A 24,012-nucleotide genomic window follows, 5' to 3' on the forward strand; every position below is an offset into this window, starting at 1 on the left:
ACAGATCTAAAGGACACAGTGGCCTCTATTCTTAAATGGAAGAAGTTTGGAACCACCAAGACTCTTCCTAGAGCTGGCCAAACTGAGCAATCAGAGGGAAAAGGCCTTGGTCAGGGAGGTGACGAAGAACCCGATGGTCACTGACAGAGTTTGTCTGTGGAGATGGGAGAACCTTCCAGAAGGACAACCATCTCTGCAGCACTCCACCAAGCAGGCCTTTATGGTAGAGTGGCCAGACGGAAGCCACTCCTTAGTAAGGCACATGACAGCCCGCTTGGAGTTTGCCAAAAGGCACCTAAAGGATTCTCAGACCATGAGGAAACAAGATTCTCTGGTCTGATGAAACCAAGATTGAACTCTTTGGCCTGGCACCATCCCTATGGTGAAGCATGGTGGTAGCAGCATCAGGCTGTGGGGATGTTTTTCAGCAGCAGGGACTGGGACACTAGTCAGGATCGAGGGAAAGATGAACGGAGGAAAGTACAGAGAGATCCTTGATGAAAACCTGCTCCAGAGCCCTCAGGACTTCAGACTGGGGCGAAGGTTCACCTTCCAACAGGACAACGACCCTAAGCACAGCCAAGACAACGCAGGAGTGGCTTCGGGACAAGTCTCTGAATGTCCTTGAGTGGCCCAGCCAGAGCCCGGACTTGAACCCGATCGAACATCTCTGGAGAGACCTGAAAATAGCTGTGCAGCGACGCTCCCCATCCAACCCGACAGAGCTTGAGAGGATCTGCATAGGAGAATGGGAGAAACTCCCCAAATACAGGTGTGCCAAGCTTGTAGCGCCATACCCAAGAAGACTCAACACTGTAATCACTGCCAAAAGGTGATTCAACAAAGTACTGAGTAACGGGTCTGAGTCTTATATAAATGTGATATAAATATATATATTTGAACATTTGCAAAAACTTCTAAAAACCAGTTTTTGCTTTGTCATTATCGGGTATTCTGTGTAGATTGAGGGAAATATTTTTTTAAATACATTTTAGAATAAGGCTGTAACGTAACAAAATGTGGAAAAAGTAAAGTGGTCTGAATACTTTCCAAATGCACTGTAAGACATAAAAAAGTAGCCTACGCCTACAAGTGGATATCGAACAACTTTAACAGACTTTCCTCTTCACTGAATTTCCAGCTATTTTGCTATAACGCTGCACCTGTGACACAGAAAGTCGTCGGATAAATTAATTCCCAACGATTTCACAAGTTATGGTATTTTTGCAGTATTGTGATCTTTGAGCAGTATGAGCTGTTTTCAGTGTCAATGAGGGTCCCAAGACAAGACCAAGACACCAACATTGAATGGGCCTGTTTTTTTTTATTGCTATCTAATTAAATCTAACATAGTCCTGAGTATTTTTTCACACAAAACTTACTTAATTCATAGAACAAGTTTAAATAATCTGAATTTCTAAGCATAACAATACTAGCGTGAGAATCATACACTAAAGTCACACATTTGTCATTACCTCTGAAAATCAAAGGAATAAGGCACCAAACACTTGGTTTTTGAAAGCTGTATTTTTTATTTCCTGTAAATAGAGACATAACACTGCGTTGAAGAATAAATAGGAGGAAAAAGCAACACTTACCTGTAGGGAATCCTAATAAAAACAGTTGGAATGAGGTAACACTGAAGAGGAATGTTTATGTTGTTTTTAACCCGTTTTCTGGTCTCATATCTGCAGCATGTAGAGTGAGTGCACCTGGGGAACAGAGGGAGACAATGACATGATTAAAGCCACATCCACACCCGTCGACCTATCCCAACCCAGGAAAACCTCTACAGATAGAAATACATTGTATAGATTAGAACAGGGCAGCAGGTAGCCTACTGAGAGCGTTGGGCCAGTAACCACAAGGTTGCTGGTTTGAATCCCAGAGACTAGGTGAAAAATCTGTCAATGTGCTCTTGAGCAAGGCACTTAACCCTAATTCCTCCTGTAAGTTGCTCTGGATATGAGTGTCTGCTAAATGACTAAAATGTAACATATGGTTGTCTTTCATTAGATGAGTAAATCATGTCAGCTCTTCTCATTAACTTCGATGTTGATCTGAATTGGGTCACAACATCCCCTGATATTACACTAGGATGGAAACCAGCTGCCTTCAAGGAGCATAGTTGTGCACCCATGGGGTTGTTTCTACACTGGACCTCTATCTGTAAAACAGGCCAGCAACCCATCATTACTACTCGTTATATTGATATGGCTTTTGGCTTATGATGAGTACTGGTAGATGAGGTTAATTTACTATGTAGATCAGGGTTTCCCAAACTCGATCCTGGGACCCCCCCTGAGTGCACGTTTTGTAGATGACAAACACATAAATATCGATTGAGAAAACAATTGTGTGTGTGTGTGTGTGTCAGCCAGATGCAATACGGAACTCCATGTGGTACATGTTTTAGTGGGACAGGACGAATCAGACCCACCCTTTAGAATGACCGACAGTGCTGCGGCCTTGAGATGTGTGAGATGGTCGCCAGGTAATATCCACTTGGAGGACAAGCATCCTTCATTCATTGACTCACTTATTAATTCATCCTTCATTCTACTAATACACAGTGGGTTCCACCAAGTGGATTAGTAGTATGTCATAGAGGACAATGAAACAACATTCATTCAGGATACTAATGACAGGTGTATGTTGTAAGGACTTGTGTGTTAAACGGAACAGATGGCCCTAAAGCAGTGTTTGTCAGTCCTGCTGCTAGGATACCAACAGGCTACAGGAATGCTGTTATTTCATCAATACTGGTAGCATGTCAACAGACAACACCTCCATATAAAGGTCTTCACAGGTCCAACAGGCCTGAAATATTGAGATCTGACCAGGGACCTGAGCGGGTTTTGACTCAGATCTGATATAATTGTCACGGTCTCAGGTACGTGCAATTGAAATTGATTTACCGACCGGAACCGTCCTCTTTAATGTGTGTGTGAGGTGATGACAACTACGCAAGCTTGTTATGCGTCAGCCAATTGCAACGCAATAAAATGTATAGCTGAAACTGGGTCCGGCTGCTCACCTCACATGTGCCTTCTGATGTGGAGACGGAGAGAGCGAGTGAAAGGAGCCTTGGCCTAGGCTAGGGCAGTCACAAAATTTCATCAGCCGGTGATTGTCAAGCAAACAAGGTAATTGACCGTTAATTAACATGAACACATTTAGCATCTCCTGTTTTCAACATATAGCCTACAATTTTAAAAAGTCAAATCCATGTAATATAGCCTACACCTTCACAATAAATCCATTATTTATTTTAGACAGGTTTAAAGAAGCATGATATGAAGAAAATGTCTATTTCAGAACAATAGTATACTCTGAGTTGTCCTTATGTTAGGTCTTGATGTGGCTATGCCCAATGGTTGTGGGCTACGCTAGTTCCTTTAGCTGACAAGATTTGCTTATAATTCCGTGGTATTATTTCATAGTATTAAGAATACAATAACAAAGTTGAACAAAATATATTTTCTCATAATGATTTGAGGGAGTGCGTTAACAAATAAATAGGTACTCCTTTATGCTCAATTTAGAGTTATTAAGGTAACCTGTTGTTCTACAATGTTGGGCTATATGTTTTGCTTTTTAATACATTGTAAGGCTGCATGATGAGACGAATGATGATTTGAAGAAAAAGTCGCTTGAAAGGCATGAGCTCTGCTTTGTTTTTTTGCACATGGCTGTACACACTCCAATAGTCTCTCATTCACAATTTGACAAGCACTTGATAATGCCTCGAATTTCACGGCGGCATCCCCTTTGTGGCCTAATGAACCCTAAAGAAATCCATACCTTTTGCGGCTCGGAGTGCTGCTTTGTGCCCTTTTCCCTGAGTGTGCTGCGCAATCCGAAGCGGCTCTGTCACATGATCTAGTCTTTCTTACAGGCTACAAGTGAAGACAGACACATCGGGGACGCAACTGCGCCCGCCCTTATCCAATTACAAGGTGCATATTGAAGATATGGGAAGAACTGTCCACATTTACTTTTCATCAGCCAACAAGATGTGTAGGCCTAATGAACAGCAAAAGCAATAGCCTATGTCAATCTACTATCCCCGATAGTACAAAAGTTCACCTATTCTATTCAGTGCGAGAAATAAATATTCCAAACAGCCTGGGACAGTTGTGGGTTGAGAGATCCCAAACTAATAAAACCACTAGCATCAAAAACATTTTTTTTCATGCAATGTGGCTGACGCAACAGATGAAAACTTTAGCTTTAAATGTTTACTACATATTAGGTTATTTCTTCACATTATAAGCACAGCAATGCGCACATGGTAGTAGGCTATACGCGTGAATGTTCCATTAGCGGAAAACACCATTATCAAAAGTGACCGCAAATGCAATTATGCATATAATGCTTTTATTATGAAGGTGCATTTTTATGGTGAAAATTATCTTCCCCAAACTTGAAACTCACACACTGCTTATGTATGCCAGTTAGGCTCTACACCCCCTGTAAAGTGGATTAATGTGCTTCATTTTAAGATGTTATTTGACCACTTTAGTTGTGATACAAACCTTAAAACATATAGGCCTAAGGGCTATAAAATATGCTGGGCATAATTCACAAGTGATAGTATATAATTCACAAGTGATAAGCTAATATTGTCAGCCATCAGACTATTCTTGATTTATTCGTCTTCACATATACTAAATAATGTGTGAAATTTGTTTTGATTTAGAATGGACCATTATCATGCACGTGTATCGAAACAGGGGCAGCAGGAAAAAAATACACGTCATCACTTAAATAATGAGTGGAGGAAGCTTTTCCCTGTGGTTTATTTCATGCCAGCCAGGTGGGCTATACTCCTGTTGTAAAGAGAAGCAATGTGCTTAATATTAGGAAAGTTGAGAAATAAATATACTAGGTCTAGCCTATAGAAAGCTGATGGGACCCTCTTTTTATTAGCGGCCATCAGCGGCCATCGCTCTGTTTTCTCCCGCAATTGCATAGCCTATTGAAATGTTGAGCAACATGAGCTCATGCTTGTTTTATCACATTTGAATACATTTGCATTGATGTCAGAGTGATTAGAGGGACAATAGAGTGCTGAGTACCAAGCAGTTAGCACGTTTGGTAGGCTACTAATGACCAGCAGCACTATCAGAGCTTGGAGAAGCCTAATTATGACTAAACGGTCATGTGGAATTTGACTGCCTTCATGACTCCTGACTGCCGGTGTGGAGGTAATATGGTCACCGCAACAGCCCTAGCCTAGGCTACTATTGATTGCAAAGATGGATTTTCATTGATGTAAAATTTGAGGATTTTGATATAATTTATTAGGATCTCCATTAGCGACAAAGTATAATATAGTGAAAATATTATTTTCGTATTGATTATAATTTGTTTTAGTATTGTATATTATTATTGCAAAAAGTGTTTTGTTTCTTTGTTGAGACATTTTTGTTGGCTAAATTAAGTTTGAACTGTTTTTTATTGTGTAGGCCTACAGAAGGCACCCGCCTTTGTTGGTAATTGCTGCAATATAAACCTGTTCAAAACTTTTGTGAAGGTTTAAACCAGTTTTGTATCATTCTGTTGAGACATTTTTTGGGGCCAAATTACACTGAACAATATAAAACACAACATGCAACAATTCCAAAGACTTGAGTTACAGTTACATATAAGGAAATCAATCTAAATAAATTCATTAGGCCCTTTTCTATGGATTTCACATGACTGGGAGTACAGACATGCATATGTTGGTCACAGATACCGTAAAAAAATTAAATAGGTAGGGCCGTGGTTCAGAAAACCAGTCAGTATCTGGTGTGATCACTAGTTGCCTCATGCAGCGTGACATCTCCTTTGCATAGAGTTGATCAGGCCGTTGATTGTGGCTGTGGAATGTTGTCCCACTCCTCTTCAATGGCTGTGCAAAGTTGCTGGTTATTGGCTGGAACTGGAACTTGCTGTCGTACACGTTGATCTTGACTTCCAGAGCATCCTAAACATGCTCAATGTGTGACACGTCTGGTAGATATGCAGGTCATTGAAGAACTGGGACATTTTCAGCTCCCAGGAATTGTATACAGATCCTTGCGACATGGGGCTGTGCATTATCATGCTGAAACATGAGGTGATTGCGGCGGATGAATGCCACGACAATGGGCCTCAGGATCTCGTCACGGTATCTCTGTGGATTGAAATTGCCACCGATAACATGCAATTGTGTTCGTTGTCCGTAGCTTATGCCTGCCCATACCATAACCCCACCGGCACCATGGGTTACTCTGTTCACAACGTTGACATCAGCAAACCGCTCACCCACACGACATCATGCTGTCTGCCATCTGTCCAGTACAGTTGAAACCGGGATTCATCCGTGAAGAGCACACTTTTCCAGCGTGCCAGTGGCCATCAAAGGTGGAGGAAGTCAGAGACCTGGCCGGGTGATGCCAGAATAACAACTTATCCCTCAACATGACTAAGGAGATTATTGTGGACTACAGGAAAAGGAGGACCGAGCACGCCCCCATTCTCATCGACGGGGCTGTAGTTGAGCATGTTGAGAGCTTTAAGTTCCTTGGTGTCCACATCAACAACAAACTAGAATGTTCCAAACACACCAAGACAGTCGTGAAGAGGGCACGACAAAACCTATTCCCCCTAAGGAAACTAAAAAGATTTAGCATGGGTCCTGAGATCCTCAATAGGTTCTACAGCTGCAACATCAAGAGCATCCTGACTGGTGGCATCACTGCCTGGTACGGCAATTGCTCGGCCTCTGACCGCAAGGCACTACAGAGGGTAGTGCGTACGGCCCAGTACATCACTGGAGCTAAGCTGCCTGCCATCCAGGACCTCTACACCAGGCGGTGTCAGAGGAAGGCCCTAAAAATTGTCAAAGACCCCAGCCACCCCAGTCATAGACTGTTCACTCTACTACCGCATGGCAAGCGGTACCGGAGTGCCAAGTCTAGGACAAAAAGGCTTTCAACTGTTTTTACCCGCAAGCCAAAAGACTCCTGAACAGGTAATCAAATGGCTACCCGGACCATTTGTATTGTGTGCCCCCCCCAACCCCATTTTTTTTACGCTGCTGCTACTCTGTTTGTCATATATGCATAGTCACTTTAACTATACATTCATGTACATACTACCTCAATTGGGCCGACAAACCAGTGCTCCCGCCAAACCCTCTTTTACGCTACTGCTACTCTCTGTTCATCATATATGCAGTCACTTTAACCATATCTACATGTACATACTACCTCAATCAGCCTGACTACCCAGTGTCTGTATGTAGCCTCGCTACTTCTATAGCTTCGCTACTGTGTATATAGCCTGTCTTTTTACTGTTGTTTTATTTCTTTACCTACCAATTGTTCACCTAATACCTTTTTAGCACTATTGGTTAGAGCATGTAAGTAAGCATTTCACTGTAAGGTTTACATCTGTTGTATTCAGCGCACGTGACAAATAAACTTTGATTTGATACGAGGCCAAACTGCAGTCAGGTCAAGACCCTGGTGAGGACGACGAGCATGCAGACAGTGTGTGCAGAAATTCTTCGGTTGTGCAAACCCACACTTTTATTAGCTATCCGGGTGGCTGGTCTCAGACGATCCTGCAGGTGAAGAAGCTGGATGTGGAGGTCCTAGGCTGGCGTGGTCACACATGGTCTGCTGTTGTGAGGCCGGTTGGACGTACTACCAAATTCTGTAAAATGGAGTTGGCTTATGGTAGAGAAATGAACATTAATTTCTCTGGCAACAGTTCTGGTGAACATTCCTGCAGTCAGCCTGACATAAGACTACTAAAATCACAAATCATCATGTTGAATGACATGCCATTAAATCTGCCCCCACTCCCTCGCAAACATGTGTAAGTGCACGTCATTATCACTCAACACATCCTCCCCACTCGCTCAATCATACAAATACACACACAGTATAGTCCTATGTGCTACGTTATATTGTCAAAGTCAGAAGAGTTACAGATAGAAAATCATTGTTAAGAACAGACATTCTGTAACGTGTAATAGGGAACAGTGTCAGCTCTACACAATACATTTCTATCAGCAAAAATCTAAACATTGCAGCACCACAGAATACACCTCCCAGTCCAAAACTCTACATTTAATGTCTCAAGATGTTGCAAGATATGAGTTTTCTGAAAAAAAACAAAAAAACTGTCCAGCTAACACAAATTAAACATATACACTATATTCAAAATCATGAGTTACATTAAAATACTTAATGAGGGATGGACACTAAACTAATTCCTTCACCGGTTGCATTCACTCGTCTGTAGTGGGTTTATCTGTGTTCAAGTTATAGACACACATATTTACACACACAAAAGTATGTGGACACCACATCAAATTAGTGGATTTGGCCATTTCAGCCACACCCATTGCTGACAGGTGTATAAAATCGAGCACACACCCATGCAATCTCCATAGACAAACATTGGTAGTAGAATGGCCTAACTGAAGAGCTCAGTGACTTTCAACGTGGCACCGTCATAGGATGCCACCTTTCCAACAAGTTTGTTTGTCAAATTTCTGCCCTGCCAGAGCTGCCCCGACAACTGTAAGTGCTGTTACTGTGAATTGGAAACGTAGGGCAAAAAAGTGGTAGGCCACACAAGCTCCCAGAACAGGACCGCAGAGTGCTGAAGCATGTAGAAATTGCCTGTCATCGGTTGCAACACTCACTACCGAGTTCCAAACTGTTCGTCGGGAGCTTCATGAAATGGGTTTCCATGGATGAGCAGCCACACAAAAGCCTAAGATCCCCATGCACAATGCCAAGCATTGGCTGGAGTGGTGTAAAGCTCACCACCATTGGACTCTGGAGCAGTGGAAACGCATTCTCTGGAGTGATGAATCACGCTTCACCATCTGGCAGTCCGACGGACGAATCTGGGTTTGGCGGATGCCAGGAGAATGATGCCTGCCCCAATACATAGTGCCAACTGCAAAGGAGATCTTGACATGCCCTTGAGCAGGGTGTTGACCCTGGATGCTTCTGTGTTGCTCTGAATGGGAATCTGTTGGATGGCTGGTGTGGTGTAGTTGCTGAGCGGCTTCACTGCAAGTATATTGTATATAAATACATTTGGGGAAGGCCCTTCCCTGTTTCAGCATGACAATGCCCCTGTGCATGAAGTGAGGTCCATACATAAATGGTTTGTGGAGATCAGTGTGAAGAACTTGACTGGCAGGCACAGAGCCCTGACATCAACCCCATCGAACCCTTTTGGGATGAATTGGAACGCCGACTGCGAGCCAGGCCTAATCGCCCAATATCAGTGCCCGACCTCACTAATGCTCGTGGCTGAATGGATGCAAGTCCCCGCAGCAATGTTCCAACATCTAGTGCAAAGCCTTCCTAGAAGCTGTTATAGCAGCAAAGGGGGACCAACTCCATATTAATGCCCATGATTTTGGAATGAGATGTTCGATGAGGTGTCCACATACTGCCATGTAGTGTAGTTACGGCGCCACTTGAATATACTTACCTGGAATATAATGGAAATGTTACACATTGAAGATCAAACACTTTCATCACACATGCTTGCACACAACACTCACAACAACACAAATTCTCTCGCTCTTGAGTAGAGGTAATTGCACAAGTATGGGATATTCAAATGTCATGTTAAATTAACATAACACATGACAATATTACAAAAGTTTGTCTATAATGTTGAGTTAATTAAAATGCAAGAAACTTTAAATATACGGAAAAAGAATGAGAAATGACTAACAAAATGTAGAGTAGCATATTGGTTCAAATTAAACTCTAGTGTATTGATCAGAATATCCGATATAGGTATTTTGCCTGGTTGAGGATCAATTACACCCAATAGTGATGTCCTGATACCAGTATCACGATACTATGATATCAGATTTTCCTTGGCAAAAAAAGAAAACACGAAGCAGGCTAAACTCTATGGTCTTTTAAAATCTAGCTTTGCAAAATATTGTGTGCTATAGCTTGCAAATAAACAAATGTGACTCTGGGTGACAACACAAGGCTGTGTATGTTTTACACGGACATCATTTAGGCTCGGCTCTGAAAAATTAAAAAGGTTCATAATATTTGAAACAAGGATGAAGGTGAGAAAATCCTCAAATATCTAAAAAGGCAAGAGAGAGAGGGGCTACAAAATAGTTTTTTTTTCTTTTTTCACTTCAATCAACTTAGTATTCACAAAATGGCATTTCACAGTTTTATTGCAGTTAGCCAAACAAACTACTACAGGATGCACTGTACCTGAAATACATTCTATGGATGGGAGGAAATCAAAGTAAGCTAACCATTGCAGAGGCAATGCAGGTCTTCACTTATTGTTACTAGGTACTACTGAAAACAACAATAACAGGAGGATAGGATACTGATAGCAAAAAGCAAGATACGACATCATACAGAAGTTTATAAGAAATCTACAGACCTGCCTACATCAAGATACATCACAGTTAATATTGGCCTAAACCTTACCTACAGACCTGACTACATCAAGATACATCACAGTTGATATTGGCCTTTGGTGGCCAACATTGAAGATTTGTGTTTTTGCGTCAACATTGGGCCTGGCTTTTGATATAAAACAAGTATTTTTTTTCACCATTTGGGACACATGAAGAAGCTGAGGGAAATAATCAGCCCAAATTAAAAGAACAAAAACAAACATTTGACGAGAAAATAAATCAGTTATTTTACATAATGAGAAAGGAAAAGCAAGAGATCCAAATATTGAGCCTTGGGGTACACCGTTGAAAAAACGTAAACATAATAACACAATCAGTATCTGCGACGTTTGTTGTTAGGCCCTTCATAGTTTCCCACAACAGGGATTCCCCTCCCGAAGCTTGCAGGCCCCCCCACTGCAGGCCCAGGCCCTGCCCCCATAAGCCCTGCCCCCATTAGCCCTGCTCCCACTGCCTGTTGCTGCTGAGGGGACTCGACACCTGGACGGACTATCATGGGGGACGAACCAATCTGATTAGGAGCCACCTGGGGGAACCTATCGGTGCGCAGCTACAGTATAAAGGGATAGGGTTGGTGGAGATATTATGAGCAGTCCAGATGCAGAAGAATCAGATGGGAGGGATATTCAATAACAATGTTCGTTTTGGCGAGGCAATGAGAAGGCGTTCCGAGCGTCAAAGTAGGCAAGCAGAGGAGTTCCGGGCAGAGTCAGAAGAGGGAGAGAGGAATGAATCCATTAGTTATGGGTGCAGAGCTGATATAAGCTATGAGAATCCCTTTCCTAACCCGCACTAACCTCATGATGTGAACAGTGAAGTCAGGGGAGTAAATGTTATTATTAACCTCAATTTGCTAATCACCACCACGAGATACTATGATATCATGATTAAAGATATCGCAATGGTAAGGGAAAAGATGCCAGAAAAGACCAGCTGGACAATATATATGTATCATCAACTATTAAAATCAAAGTCACTGGCAAAACACCTTGGAATGTAATGTCCATAAGCAGAATCTAAATAGCCTCTGGCATCTCCTCTCACCAATGGTTAAAACCTGAAAACAATACACTGCAGTTTCTATTCAGTACCAAGGGTTGAGCAGGTTAAGGAGAGCGAGTTATTGAGAGGTTGAGAGTAAGCGCCCATCTTAGCGCATACATTACCATGGCTCCATTGTCTGGCATCATGTTTGGTGCGCCCATGTTTGGAGTTCCCTCGGTGCCCATGGCTCCGGCCCTTCCGCTCATGCCTATGCCCATCATTTGAGGGGGTCCCTGGTTTACACTGGCCCCAGCAACAGAGGCGGGGTTAAACCCATCTACACGCAAAACAACGTAGCATCGTTTGGTCACACTGGAAGTAAACCCCACCCATCACACCCCGTGTGCACTGTTTGTTGTTGTAGAGTGGTGTAAAAATCTCTCAGGGCTGACAGAGCTAGCTAACGTTGGTTGTTGGTCACACAAGCAATGCCAATTATGTAGGTGTCAAAAGTTTCATTTTCCTAGTTCGATAGGAAAAATAAGTCAAAAATATTGAGCCCGGTGGTAAACAATTGAAAACATATCAAATTTTGTTAGTCTGTGGTGAGATATCCATATCGATATGCACACTGAACAAAAATATAAACGCAACATGTAAAATGTTTCTCCCATGTTACATGAGCTGGTGGCCTAATACATTTTTCAATTGACAGATGTTTTTCTATGAACTGTAACTCAGTTAAATATTTGAAATTGTTGCATGTTACATTATTTTTTTGGTTTAGTATATATATATATAAATAAATACTGTTTTAAAAACATACATAATTTGTTAACGATTTCACATGGCAGGTTAACAGTCTACAGCACCTGTAATCATTAGGCTATGCCTTAAAATTGGTCAAGTTGAATTAATATATAGCCGAACAACCAAAAACCAACGTTAGCAGATAGATGCCTACAACAGACTATTTAGAGGTCATTGGGAACAGGAGCAGTGTATCATACCATTCAATCAACAGAGTAAGAGTTCCATTACAGTAAAATAGCAATGTGGGATAAGCTGTGAGAGACCCTCAGATAGTCTGGTTGAATTTCTGATTTCAGGCGAAAGAACGCCATCACCCAGTTCTGCTTCTAGGTTATAAACCGTGGCTGCACATCACCATTGCCAGATATTCAACCCCGGACCCAAACCCCATTCACAGCATTCATAGCCATACGATACAGGTCTTTAAAAGCATCAGTAGGATGACAAGTCATTTAATAAAATTTTTAAATTTAAAACATTTAAAAAGATAGAAAATGTTGCATCATCTGCTAATGGAAACGCGAGTAGAGTTCATTAGTCTTTCTAGATACTAAATGAGACAGAGCAGTATTAGTTATGAATTGACCCCACCCACCCACACACTGCTAGAAATGAACAAATGATCAACTTTTCCTAGATGGTATATGTACACAGAAATGACACTGCAAAAATCCCCCCCCCCCCAAAAAATAATAATTCACCATCTCATTGAACAATGCACGCCATTATGTTTGTAAGTAGTAAACATACACACACATAAAATGTAAATACAAACAAAGGGATAGGTTTATTCTAAGCTTGTAGATAAGAACGTTTACCAAGTGTTGGGATTGGTGGCTACTGCGGATACAAAATGTTTGCTAAAAACCCCCAAGCTAGAAATGTTTGTTCGGGTTGGGCCTCATCTAGTTTGAACCTGGTAACCTTCCACATGTATGGCACGATAAATAAGTAGGTTTGTAGAAAGCGCAAAAGTGAAGTTACATAAAACATTCAGAATTAAAGAAAACAATGGTTTCCTTCAACCAGTTGACTAAACAACAAATGACCTGATAACAAAAAGATCATAAGTAGTGAAGTCATCATGTAAAATTCACACTAAAAAAGGAAGAAATGACTTTCTACGAATTGATGTACTCAGTTTCTCCACACACAAATCAGGGGAAAAACAAAAGAAATCCCATGACTGAAATTTAAGTCACTCAGATCGACTGCAAAACTCCTTTTCCATGAAAACAAAAGGCATGGCCATCATTACTTGTCAGGAAGAAGGGTAATTTTGTACATTAAATTAAAACCGAGTTACACCATTTAGGCATAAAAAATATATATATATCAAAAAAATTCCATGACGGAAATCGTTTGCAGTGATGGATAACTTAAACCCCTCCACGATTATTTCAGTCTCACAATCCACCAAAACACACTTACACCCTAGTCACTCTCACTCACATATCTAATCAGACGGAAATCGTTTGCAGTGATGGACAACGTTAACCCCTCCACGATTATTTCAGTCTCACAATCCCCCAAAACACACTTACACCCTAGTCACTCACTCACATATCTAATCAGTGACACAAAAACATAATTAGCATGTTCTCGGACTACGCCACATGAGCATATTTCCCCCAGTAGTATTAGTACTTCAGTACACAGTATGTAGGTGATGTGCAGCCCCAGGTTACATCCATGAAGTGGTGAAGGAGCCACCATGAGCCTCACACAGCCCATCCCGTTCAGAGCCTCACAATATATCCCTAGCCCTGCTCCTAGCCCTTTAATGTCTGCCGACCTGAAGGAACTAGCCAGGTGCACACAATATGGCGGTGGCGCCACCTAGCCTTCTTAGGGGGAACTTCTGCCTTATGGCTAGGGCGGCAAAACTCCAGTAACTTTCCCCAAATTCCCAGACTTTCCAGGAATCCCAGACCCTGGGAATTGAGAAAGTTACCAGAGTTTCACAAACGTAGCCATATGGCCAACACCTTCCCAGTTCCTTTAGATCTGTAGACACCGAAAGGGGGAGGGGGTAGTTTATGGTTGTTCATGGACCAGTCAGTGCTGAGTCATCGTTATGACCCTACCTCCCATATTAATGGCTCCACGAGGGCCCAGTTCACCCATTCTCATTTCCTGTTCTCTCTGGAAGAAGTGAAGAAGAGTGGTGCACCCGTAAACCTTATGGACAATAACTACCAGGACCATTAGGACATGTGTAGGATGATTCCTCACACATCACAACACTCACACAGATATATAAGCAACAGCCAGGGAATAATGTTCTCCCAACTGTGATAGAAAAAGTCCTGAAGGAGGAATTAAAAGCTGTGTTTGGAATGATACTGTATTGGATGTGTAAGAACTTAGTGAGAGGAGTACATACAGAATGAACATCTGAGTTCCTAGGTATGCTTAACGTTACTCGAAAATCCATACTGGACACAAGGTCCATCTAAAAAGGTCAATATTGGTCTGTATGTGAGGAGTATATAACTTAATATGGGACAAGCCAAAACATAACATGGATTTAGTCCAAAGTTGATCAAACACTGAAGTGACCTTGTTGTGGTAATTTCAGCCTAATAGAGGAATAAGGGTTACTGATAAATATGCAAGAGAAAAGATTGAGAAGTAGATAAATCCCCTCCACACATTGATGTTCAGACAACCTAAACATTAGTACACACAAATATATATGTACTCTACACGAACCCACAAATGAAGCTGTACAAAGCACACACATTATCAACACTGACATCCCCTCACAAAAAATATCTTATCATAAAGGACATGCAATAAACATGCCCCCCACTCGCTCTCTCACACACACACCACACACACGTAAGTACACATCATCACTCAGCCCCCCCCCCACACTCTCACAGACACAAATAATATGCAAGTACACTCAACATCCTCCCAACTTGCTCACTCACACCATCATACAAATATGATACACATACAGTATAGTCCTGTGTGCTACGCTATATTGTGAATGTCAGAAGAGTTACAGATAGAAAAGCATTGTTTAGAACAGACATGCTCTGTAACGTGTAATAGGGAAGTGTCAGCTCTACACATTGCATTTCTACCAGCAACATTCTAAACAATGCAGAATCACAGAATACAACTCCTAGTCCAAAATGTCTTAAGATATACATTGTAAAATCTGAGTTTCCTGTGAATTTTAAACTGGCCAGCTAAAACAAACATGGGTAAATAGTACATATATTATATATTCCATATTAATATACTAGAGTTCAAATCATGTACATTTAAATAGTTAATGAGGGATGGACACTAAAAATCATTCACAAGCTGCATTCACTCATCTTTTGCAGGACAAATTGTGTTCTAGTTATGTAGTTACAGCTCCACCTGAATATACTTACCTGGAATACAATGCAAATGTTCCACATTCAAGATTGAACACTTCCATCACACATGCTTGCACACAACACTCCCTCAAGACAAGCACATGAAGTAGTTTAAGTACACACACACACACACACACACACACACACACACACACACAGCAACAAATTCTCAGACACTCTCGTCTCTGTTGAGTACAGAGGTAAGTGCAGTTTGGGACATTAAAATGGCATGTTAATTAACATGACACGTGACAGTATCACAAAAAAGTTTGTCATCTATAATGTTGAGTTTATTAAATGCAAGAAACCTTAAAAGAAAAATAACTGTTAAACGAGAAACAAAACAAAATGTACAGTATCTGTTGGAATTAAATCTTGAGTATTGATCAGAATATCTGATATAGGTATTTTGCCTGGAACAATTTCCACACAAATGTTTATGGATAAATACTCCCTAAAGTACAGTATGCACTACTACTAAACATTTGTATTTTTTTATCTTAAAAAGTAACTAGAAGGTAATTATCAATTAACAAAAAATTGTGTGACTTGCTTTAGGTTTTTGAAAGTATTTTTGTGGTAGTTGAAGAAAAGTAAAACATTTAACTTAAGTGAAGAATTATAGCCAAAGTTAAATGTTAAAATATCTAGTCTGATAAGCCCATACTACCAAAGCCCATACTATGATAGACAACTATAAAAACCTTATTACTTTGGCGTGTGGGGGAGTTCGATCACATATTTCATCACAAATACAGTAAATAGACTACAACACTTTTACTCATAAGGAATTAGAAACGTTTTAGGCTATAAATTAGGGGTGATGAATATGTTACACCTAGAGGTGGAAGTTCAGAAGTTTGTTAGTGTTGAAAATTTGAGTCTGGTGTAGTAGAGGGCGTGACTGATTTATAAATAGTGAATAGTAGCCTTCAGTGGGAGACTAGGTAGTAGTAAGTAGCCCAGAAGTACTAGTAGCAGTAGTCTACGTTGCAGTAGTGACTGTTGTAGATAGGTAGGCCATGTGTTAGCTAGAGTAAGTGTTATAATTTGATATTGCTGTTCTGATTTCAGATTTGAAAAGCAGACTAAATATTTCATACACTAACTTTTTATAAAAGTAGTCAAAAGTTTGTAAAAGTGAAGAGATAGTAGTTGATGCGGTTCCTAAAACAGCTGTATAGTTTGATTGTTAGAAGATAATTCCATTCACGATTTGAATAGCAGAGAAGACCAATATTTCATGTCCTCTAAGTTTTGTCTAAATTGTTGGGAAAGTGGTCAAAGTAGCTGATGTGTAAAAAGTCACATTGTTATCCAAAGTTAAGGACAAAAAGTTAAATAATTTAAAAAGTATATATGCAGGGCCTCCCGAGTGGCACAGCGGTCTAAGGCACTACATCGTAGTGCTAGAGGTGTCACTACAGACCCAGGTTCGATCCCGTGCTGTATCACATAACCGGCCGTGATCGGGAATCCCATAGAATCCCGGCGCACAATTGGCCAAGCATCGTCCGGGTTAGGGGGAGTGTTTGACAGGGTGAGCTTCATTTGGTTCATCGCGCTCTAGCGACTCCTTGTGGTGGGCTGGGCGCCTGCAGGCTGACAGTGGTCGTCAGGTGAACGGTGTTTCCTCCAACACATTGGTGCGCCTGGCTTCCGGATTAAGCTGGCGGGTGTTAGGAAGCGCGGTTTGGCAGGTAATGTTTCAGAGGACGCATGACTCGACCTTCGCCTCCAGAGCCCGTTGGGGATTTGCGAGGAGACAAGATTGAAATTGGTGTTTGTTTTTTTTGGTTTAAATTGGCATATATGCTATGAAAAAAACAGTATGCAAGCAACTTGATCCAGACCAGTCTACACATTTTAAAGTTTGAATGGTACTTCTATCTGAAACGGTGTTAGAGGAGTAGCGTGCTACATAATAATAACCATAAGTCTGTTTTTTTTAACAATATTTAAAGTGAGGACTTTTGCTAGTGCCACTAATAGTAGGCCTACATATACTGTACTGTAATCCTGTGTATGTTTTACACGAACACAACTTTGGCACTCTGGATGACGGGACACATTGATTACAAAGTGGTGCCCAATTGATAGATCTTTAAAAGTTATATTATTGCCAGACACTTCTGCCTTCTAAGTTGTAGTTCAGCTTTGTCTTATGGACTTCTATTCAACCACCCCTTTTGGTTTTCATTCCTCGGTCGATTGCGCAGTAAGTTGGGGGATGGAGCATCATTAATTTTTTTAAACTTGCACTCGTCTTTTCCTACTAGCACTGACATTGCTGATCACTACTTTAACTGAGGAAAAATGTACTTAATACGACTGATATGTGGTTGTCTCACCTAGCTTTCTTACGATAAATGCACTAAGTCGCTCTGGAAGAGAGCGTCTGCTAAATTACTAAAATGTAAAAGGAGGGAGACAAAAAGTGTGTTAGGTATACGTGTTTGTAAATGTGTGTGAGGCCTGCGAGCATGTTCTAAGATTGCCGCCAGTCTAACATTCCCCCCAAGACTAATGGTAAAGGGTAACGACAATAGATCTATGTTAATCCTTGTGCGGGTTGTTTTGGGTTAAGCTGTAGGAGTTGTAACTGTTGCATAGGAGCAAGAGTTCATGCTAAGAGTAGTGTAAGGGTGGCTGTAACAGCAGAGGGAGCTTTGTAGGATATTTCCAGCCGGTCCTCTTTCTCTACGGCCTCTCAACACACAATAGAAACAGAGAAGAAAAGTTATTATGCAGCAACATCATAAGACACATCACATCCACAGGCATGCAGTAATACAGGTGCACTAAGGGCTAGGTAGGTAAACGCATGTTTCCTGAGAACGTCAGTATGTTTCCCAACCCATGATCACAGAGTTGCAATGATGAAAAAGTTGACTGGAGACTATTGAAGTATTGAAAATTGGGACCAAGACTTAGGCCTTAAAATGAAAGACATTAAAATCCACCTAAAAAAAAGCTGATGACAGATTCCTCAACTCTTTGCCTGTGTTTTTGTCAAGTGATTAGATAAAGTGAAGATACCAAAGGACACAGCATTTGCACAGTGGCCATTTCTAGACATGCCGTTAAAATTTTAACAGATTGACATTCAAGTTACCCTATCGCCTTCATGGAAAACCTTAGAACTATTCTGAGGACTCTCTCTGGAAGTGAAGTTACTCTCATCTGGAACACACCCAAGCATCACAAATGAGCATTGTGGTGAAAGTGTCTGTCAATCATTAGCCTCTCCCCTATTAACGTTCCCACAAGAACGCCAAGCTGTCGGTTACAGGATCTGGATACTTCAGACAACTCAGCAGAGATAGAGCAGTATTTTGTTCTAGCAGGTGTCCCTCTCCCATACTACTTTAGTAAAATAGGTGTTGAAAACCCAGGTAAATACAACAGACATTTGAATTGATGATGTACGTATAACGTGGGACAGCTACATGGTGTTTTATGTCACTAGCTGTGAGGCTAGTATTGTGGATACACTGCTTAGAAGGGCTGCTACTGCTGGACATCAGTTTGGTGAGAAAAATATACCCTGAAAACCACAGTAGAACAACGATGAACAAATATGAAAACCCCTCGGCCTTTCTCTTTTGGTTTTAGCAGATCTGAAGAAACCAGATGGGTGTAAACAAGATGGTGGCCGTCAGCTGCTACCCTAAGCCCAATCGCTGCACTGCTTACACCTATCAGTCCCGTCAGAAGCAGAATGAATAGTGGCTTGAGGTCAATTTCAGATCAGGTTTGTCTTTCAAGCTAAAGTCTTTGGAAGATACCAAAACCAAACCTAGAGCCCTGTTGGTATTGTGACATGCTACTTACATAAGAAATAGCACTAAATAGGTAGTAGGCTACCCTAAACTAGACCAACCCAGACCCATTTTTATTAAGACTTTCACACACAGAACTACGGCACACTATGTTAATCTGTAGTTACCTAGAAAAGATATGCTCCTATAGTGATATGGGACACTATTTGAAAAGAAAAAGACAGCATTCCGGGATGCTTTAGGAATGGGTAGCCAAAATTATTTTACTATTCAAATAATATCATCACTTATATTTTCCAGATAGTCGAAAAATGCACATGCACATGGCAGAGGTAAACAGCGGAGATACTGCGTTTCCGGTAGTTTGGCTAACAACAACAACAAAAGAGAAGTCTGATTTTCGCTGTGATAGAACTGATTCTGCTACAAAAAAGGTTCTGGTGAGTGTTTTGCATTGATCTGTGTCAGGTATTGTAGAAACTCTGTCAAGGGAGTGCCTGTAATCGCAATTTGAAGTGGGGAAAATGACTTCCCGAGTCGGGCAGCCTGGAGGGCTAAATACCCAGCAGTAGATCAACACACCGCTATAGAAACTACATTCAAAGGTTTGTTGTTTAATTCAATTAAGAATTTCAAATATCCTGGTATTTCTTTGTAGATAAAAATGTCACAAGGATGACGTAATATAGACAAAGCTTTTTCATCGTTAAAATAGGTCTAAATAAATAAATACCTAAAAAAAATAACACTCAAGTAATTGAATACTAACATTCGGTCTGATATCCGCGTATTTAATTAACCGTGCCCATCCCTAGTATGCTTGATCATCATCAGTGTGACGTAGAGCGGTAGAACTGTTAGGCATCTTTTCTCAGCACCCAACATGATCGATGGACCCGAAAAATCCCTATCATATCCGAGAATTTTCTCAAAATCCCCATATAAAACACAGACCCTCAGCAGAATCATGTGAATGAAAGTGTGTGAACACCGCTTCTCTGAAATGAATAACATTTTTTAAAAAGTGTGATAGTTTGTGTATTCAAAAACCTAGAAATGAGTGATACTGACTGTACTGATGTGAAGGTCTATGTTGGCTGTGTGTGTGTTCTCCAAGTGTACTCACACTCTTCATGAAGTTAGGCGTGAACCGGTCTGACCTTTGTGTGTGCATGTCTGTGTATCTGTCCGGTAAACTCACGGTGTCCGCATAGTTTGGCTTGAAGCCGTCCGGTTGGCGTCTCATCTCTTCCTGCTCTCGATGGCGCTGCACCATCTCCTCCTCCTGCCTACGCCTCTCCTCATGTCTACAAACAGGAGAGAACGTTTAACACACACACTTCTGACTCTCCTCGTGATGAGTAGAAAATAGAGTGGGAGGTACACACACACGTACCTCATCTCTATATTCTTGCGTTTCTGCAGCTCCTGGTTGCGAAGCTCCTCCAGACGTCTCAGCTCCTCTTGACGCCTCATCAGGTCTGAGAAAGAGAAGATGAGAGAAATATGGGTTGGCTTGGTATTACATCAGGTCCGAGAGAAAGGGGTTGGCTTGGTATTACATAATGTTTGAGAGGGGTTGGCTTGGTAATACATCAGGTCTGAGAGGGGTGGGCTTTGGTATTACATTGGGTCTGAGAGAAAGCGGTTGGATTGGTATTATATTGGGTCTGAGAGGAGGGGTTGGCTTGGTATTACACCAGGTCTGAGAGAAAGGGGTTGGCTTGGTATTACATCAGGTCTGAGAGAAAGGGGTTGGATTGGTATTACATCAGGTCTGACAGAAAGGGTTGGCTTGGTATTACATCAGGTCTGAGAGAAAGGGTTTGGCTTGGTATTACATCAGGTCTGAAAGGAGTGTTTGGCTTGGTATTACATCAGGTCTGAGAGGAGGGGTTGGCTTGGTATTACATCATGTCTGAGAGAAAGGGGTTGGCTTGGTATTACATCAGGTCTGAGAGAAAGGTGTTGGCTTGGTATTACATCAGGTCTGAGAGAAAGGGGTTGGCTTGGTATTACATCAGGTCTGAGAGAAAGGGGTTGGCTTGGTATTACATCAGGTCTGAGAGAAAGGGGTTGGCTTGGTATTACATCAGGTCTGAGAGAAAGGGGTTGGCTTGGCATTACACCAGGTAGAAGAGGGGTTGGCTTGGTATTACATCAGGTCTAAGATGAGGGGTTGGCTTGGTATTACATCAGGTCTGAGAGAAAGGTGTTGGCTTGGTATTACATCAGGTCTGAGAGAAAGGGGTTGGCTTGGTATTAATGTTTTTTTTGTATTCACATGTGACAGTTTCTGACAAAACTTGAATTAGGCCTATGGCTATGTCTGCTAATGTTGAATATGTGCACAACACAAAAGGTAACATGTTAACTTTGTCCTTTAGAAGTGTGTGTCGGTGTGTGTGAGGGGTTCCTCTGAGTGTGTGTACCTTGTCTCATCATCATGAGCTGATGCTCGTGCTTGGCGGCCTCCATCTCTTGCTCCAGCTTCTCCTTGGCCTCTCGGATGTTGCGCTCAACCTGGTCTCTCTGCTGCTTTTCCATCTCGTCCAGGGCCTTCCAGCGGGAGGAGTACTCAAACTCAAATGTCCCCGGCTGGGCAAACCGCGGGGGGTGCTCCCTCTCCCTGGAGAGACAGGGAGGAGAGGGGTTAGTGGCTGGACTAAGACCTGCAGGGAGACTATGAGGAAAGTGGAACGGTTCACACACACACACCGACGGGCAAGTGAATAAATCAACAAATTCATACTGGTTATGATTAAGAACTCCCGTTGTCAAGCCTGGTACAGAGAGTTAAACTCCCAATAGGAGATCATGTGTATAACGTACTTGTGGTAGTGTACAGATTTCACCAGCAACTTCTCTGGGAGTCCATCCTCTTCATCCAGCTGCTCGGTGGGTTCCACTATGGCAGGCCGAGGAGACCTGGAGACAACACAGTGAGATGGGAGTTATCACAAACACTGCTTGCAATTGATTTGGCGCGTTTGGGCTACTTCGTAAACCAGATAACTAAGTAAATGCAGTCGTTGGTTGTCTTACGTGGTGAGCAGCAGCGCCCCGTCAGCACAGCGATCCAGGGCTTTACGAGCACAAGGTTTGTTGGCAAACTCTACGAAGCCCTTCCCAGTGGGCCTTCCACGGTCGTCCACCACAACGATAGCCCTTTCCACTGGGCCAAACTCGGAGAAGGCCTCCTCGAGGAGCTCGTTGGAGACCACGGGCGAAAGGTTCCGCACTGTGAGGGCAGAGCCGTGGGTGGCGAAGCGGATCCGGATAGGTCGGTTCCCCAGCACTGTGCCGTCCAACTCTGCCTTGGCAATCTCCGCCAGCGTCCTAGTTTCCTAGAATACCAGGTCAAAGGTTAGGCTCTATTGATAGCAAACTTTCAAACGTTTTTTATGCAGTCTTGATTGATTAATGAGAATTGCCACCTAGATAGTGTTACCATAAAATCTAGTCAAGTATGTTTCAAAGGGACCCAAAACGTATCAAGTAATGAATGGTTTCGGGTGGGGGAGTAGGCTTAACAACTGGTCAGGCGGACGTAGCTAACTAACTAGTGGAAACAGATGGCTATCGATACTATAGCGGCCTAACCGCCAACATTCAAAAGGTGCTTCCTTCACCACGGAGTTAGATATTACTGATTAACGTTACTCTAAAACGCAGTCTTACCAGTCGAATGAAGCCGAATCCTCGGTCTCGGTTGATAAACACCTCGTTAGCCTCGCCATACTTGGAAAACAGCTTTTTGAAATCATCCTCCGTGAGGTCTGTCGGGAGGTTACCGATGAACAACCTACATCGCTGCGTGAAGGTTTTCTCCCCGGGTCTTCTGAAACTCTTTATATCCAGCGTCATCTCCTGCGACTCTACGGCTCCACCCTCCCTCTCTGCCGCAGGGCTGGCAGCCGTCGGCGGCGGCTTTGGTGGTGGGGTCTTCCCATCCGCAACATTCGGCCTTCGCTCCATGCCTGGAGAGTCCATGTTGCGCTTTGTGTGCTGCTGCTGATGGTGGTACTGCTGCTGCTGCTGAGGTTTCGGCGACGGTGCGTTGTTTTGAATGTTGACCTGTTTTAGATTTCGGTGAGCCATACTTAGAGCGAAGTAAATCCCTCACAATATATATCCAGCTTTGAATGCGCAGAAATATTTCAGAAAAGAAGAAATCGTGCCTCCTTACAGTCATCAGCCAGCAAAGTGCGGCTGTAACTCAAAATGGCGATGACTGCGCGCGCACCGTTGACGTGAGTTATTCAACGTGGCTGTGTTTTCCCCCTTGGCCACTAGGTGGTGTACGAAGACTTTTACAAGATCAGGAATGTCGGGAAGTTTTGCATGGCACAGTGGCATGCTGATGCTGATGTTGGTGTCGCACTTTGTTCAACATGTTCAGACATGTTCAAGGTCAATGTCATGGGAAGATTCAGTGTGCTGCCGCTGACACTTTACTATCTAAATTATTGATATTCGTAACAACAGCATGTTGGTTCCCGTCCCAAGGCGGGAACACTATACCAGTACCACTTGGTACTGGTAGGCTCACTATGCTTATTGCTTAAATAATCATTAATGCCAT

At 42.2% G+C, this 24,012-nt stretch overlaps 1 protein-coding gene across 3 annotated transcripts; it reads right to left on the bottom strand.

Moving 5' to 3' along the window:
* Positions 1-1,508: 1,508 nt before the first annotated feature.
* LOC129840686 (paraspeckle component 1-like) lies at positions 1,509-23,656 on the bottom strand. 3 transcript variants are annotated; one of them, XM_055908758.1, is made up of 9 exons: positions 23,109-23,656; positions 22,473-22,774; positions 22,260-22,355; positions 21,860-22,056; positions 20,824-20,908; positions 20,629-20,734; positions 14,353-14,410; positions 11,635-11,789; positions 10,196-11,018 (listed from the first exon to the last, which is right to left on the bottom strand). In XM_055908758.1, exons 1-9 carry the CDS (start codon positions 23,526-23,528, stop codon positions 10,782-10,784), a joined length of 1,656 nt encoding a protein of 551 aa, XP_055764733.1. In that variant the 5' UTR covers positions 23,529-23,656; the 3' UTR covers positions 10,196-10,781. The 3 variants fall into 3 exon arrangements, with proteins under 3 accessions (XP_055764735.1, XP_055764733.1, XP_055764734.1); XM_055908760.1 differs by lacking the exons at positions 10,196-11,018; positions 11,635-11,789; positions 14,353-14,410 and adding an exon at positions 1,509-1,712; XM_055908759.1 differs by lacking the exons at positions 10,196-11,018; positions 14,353-14,410 and having other exon boundaries at positions 11,649-11,789.
* Positions 23,657-24,012: the final 356 nt, after the last annotated feature.

The sequence above is a fragment of the Salvelinus fontinalis genome, chromosome 41, assembly GCF_029448725.1.
Source record: "Salvelinus fontinalis isolate EN_2023a chromosome 41, ASM2944872v1, whole genome shotgun sequence".
Classification (NCBI taxonomy): domain Eukaryota; kingdom Metazoa; phylum Chordata; class Actinopteri; order Salmoniformes; family Salmonidae; genus Salvelinus; species Salvelinus fontinalis.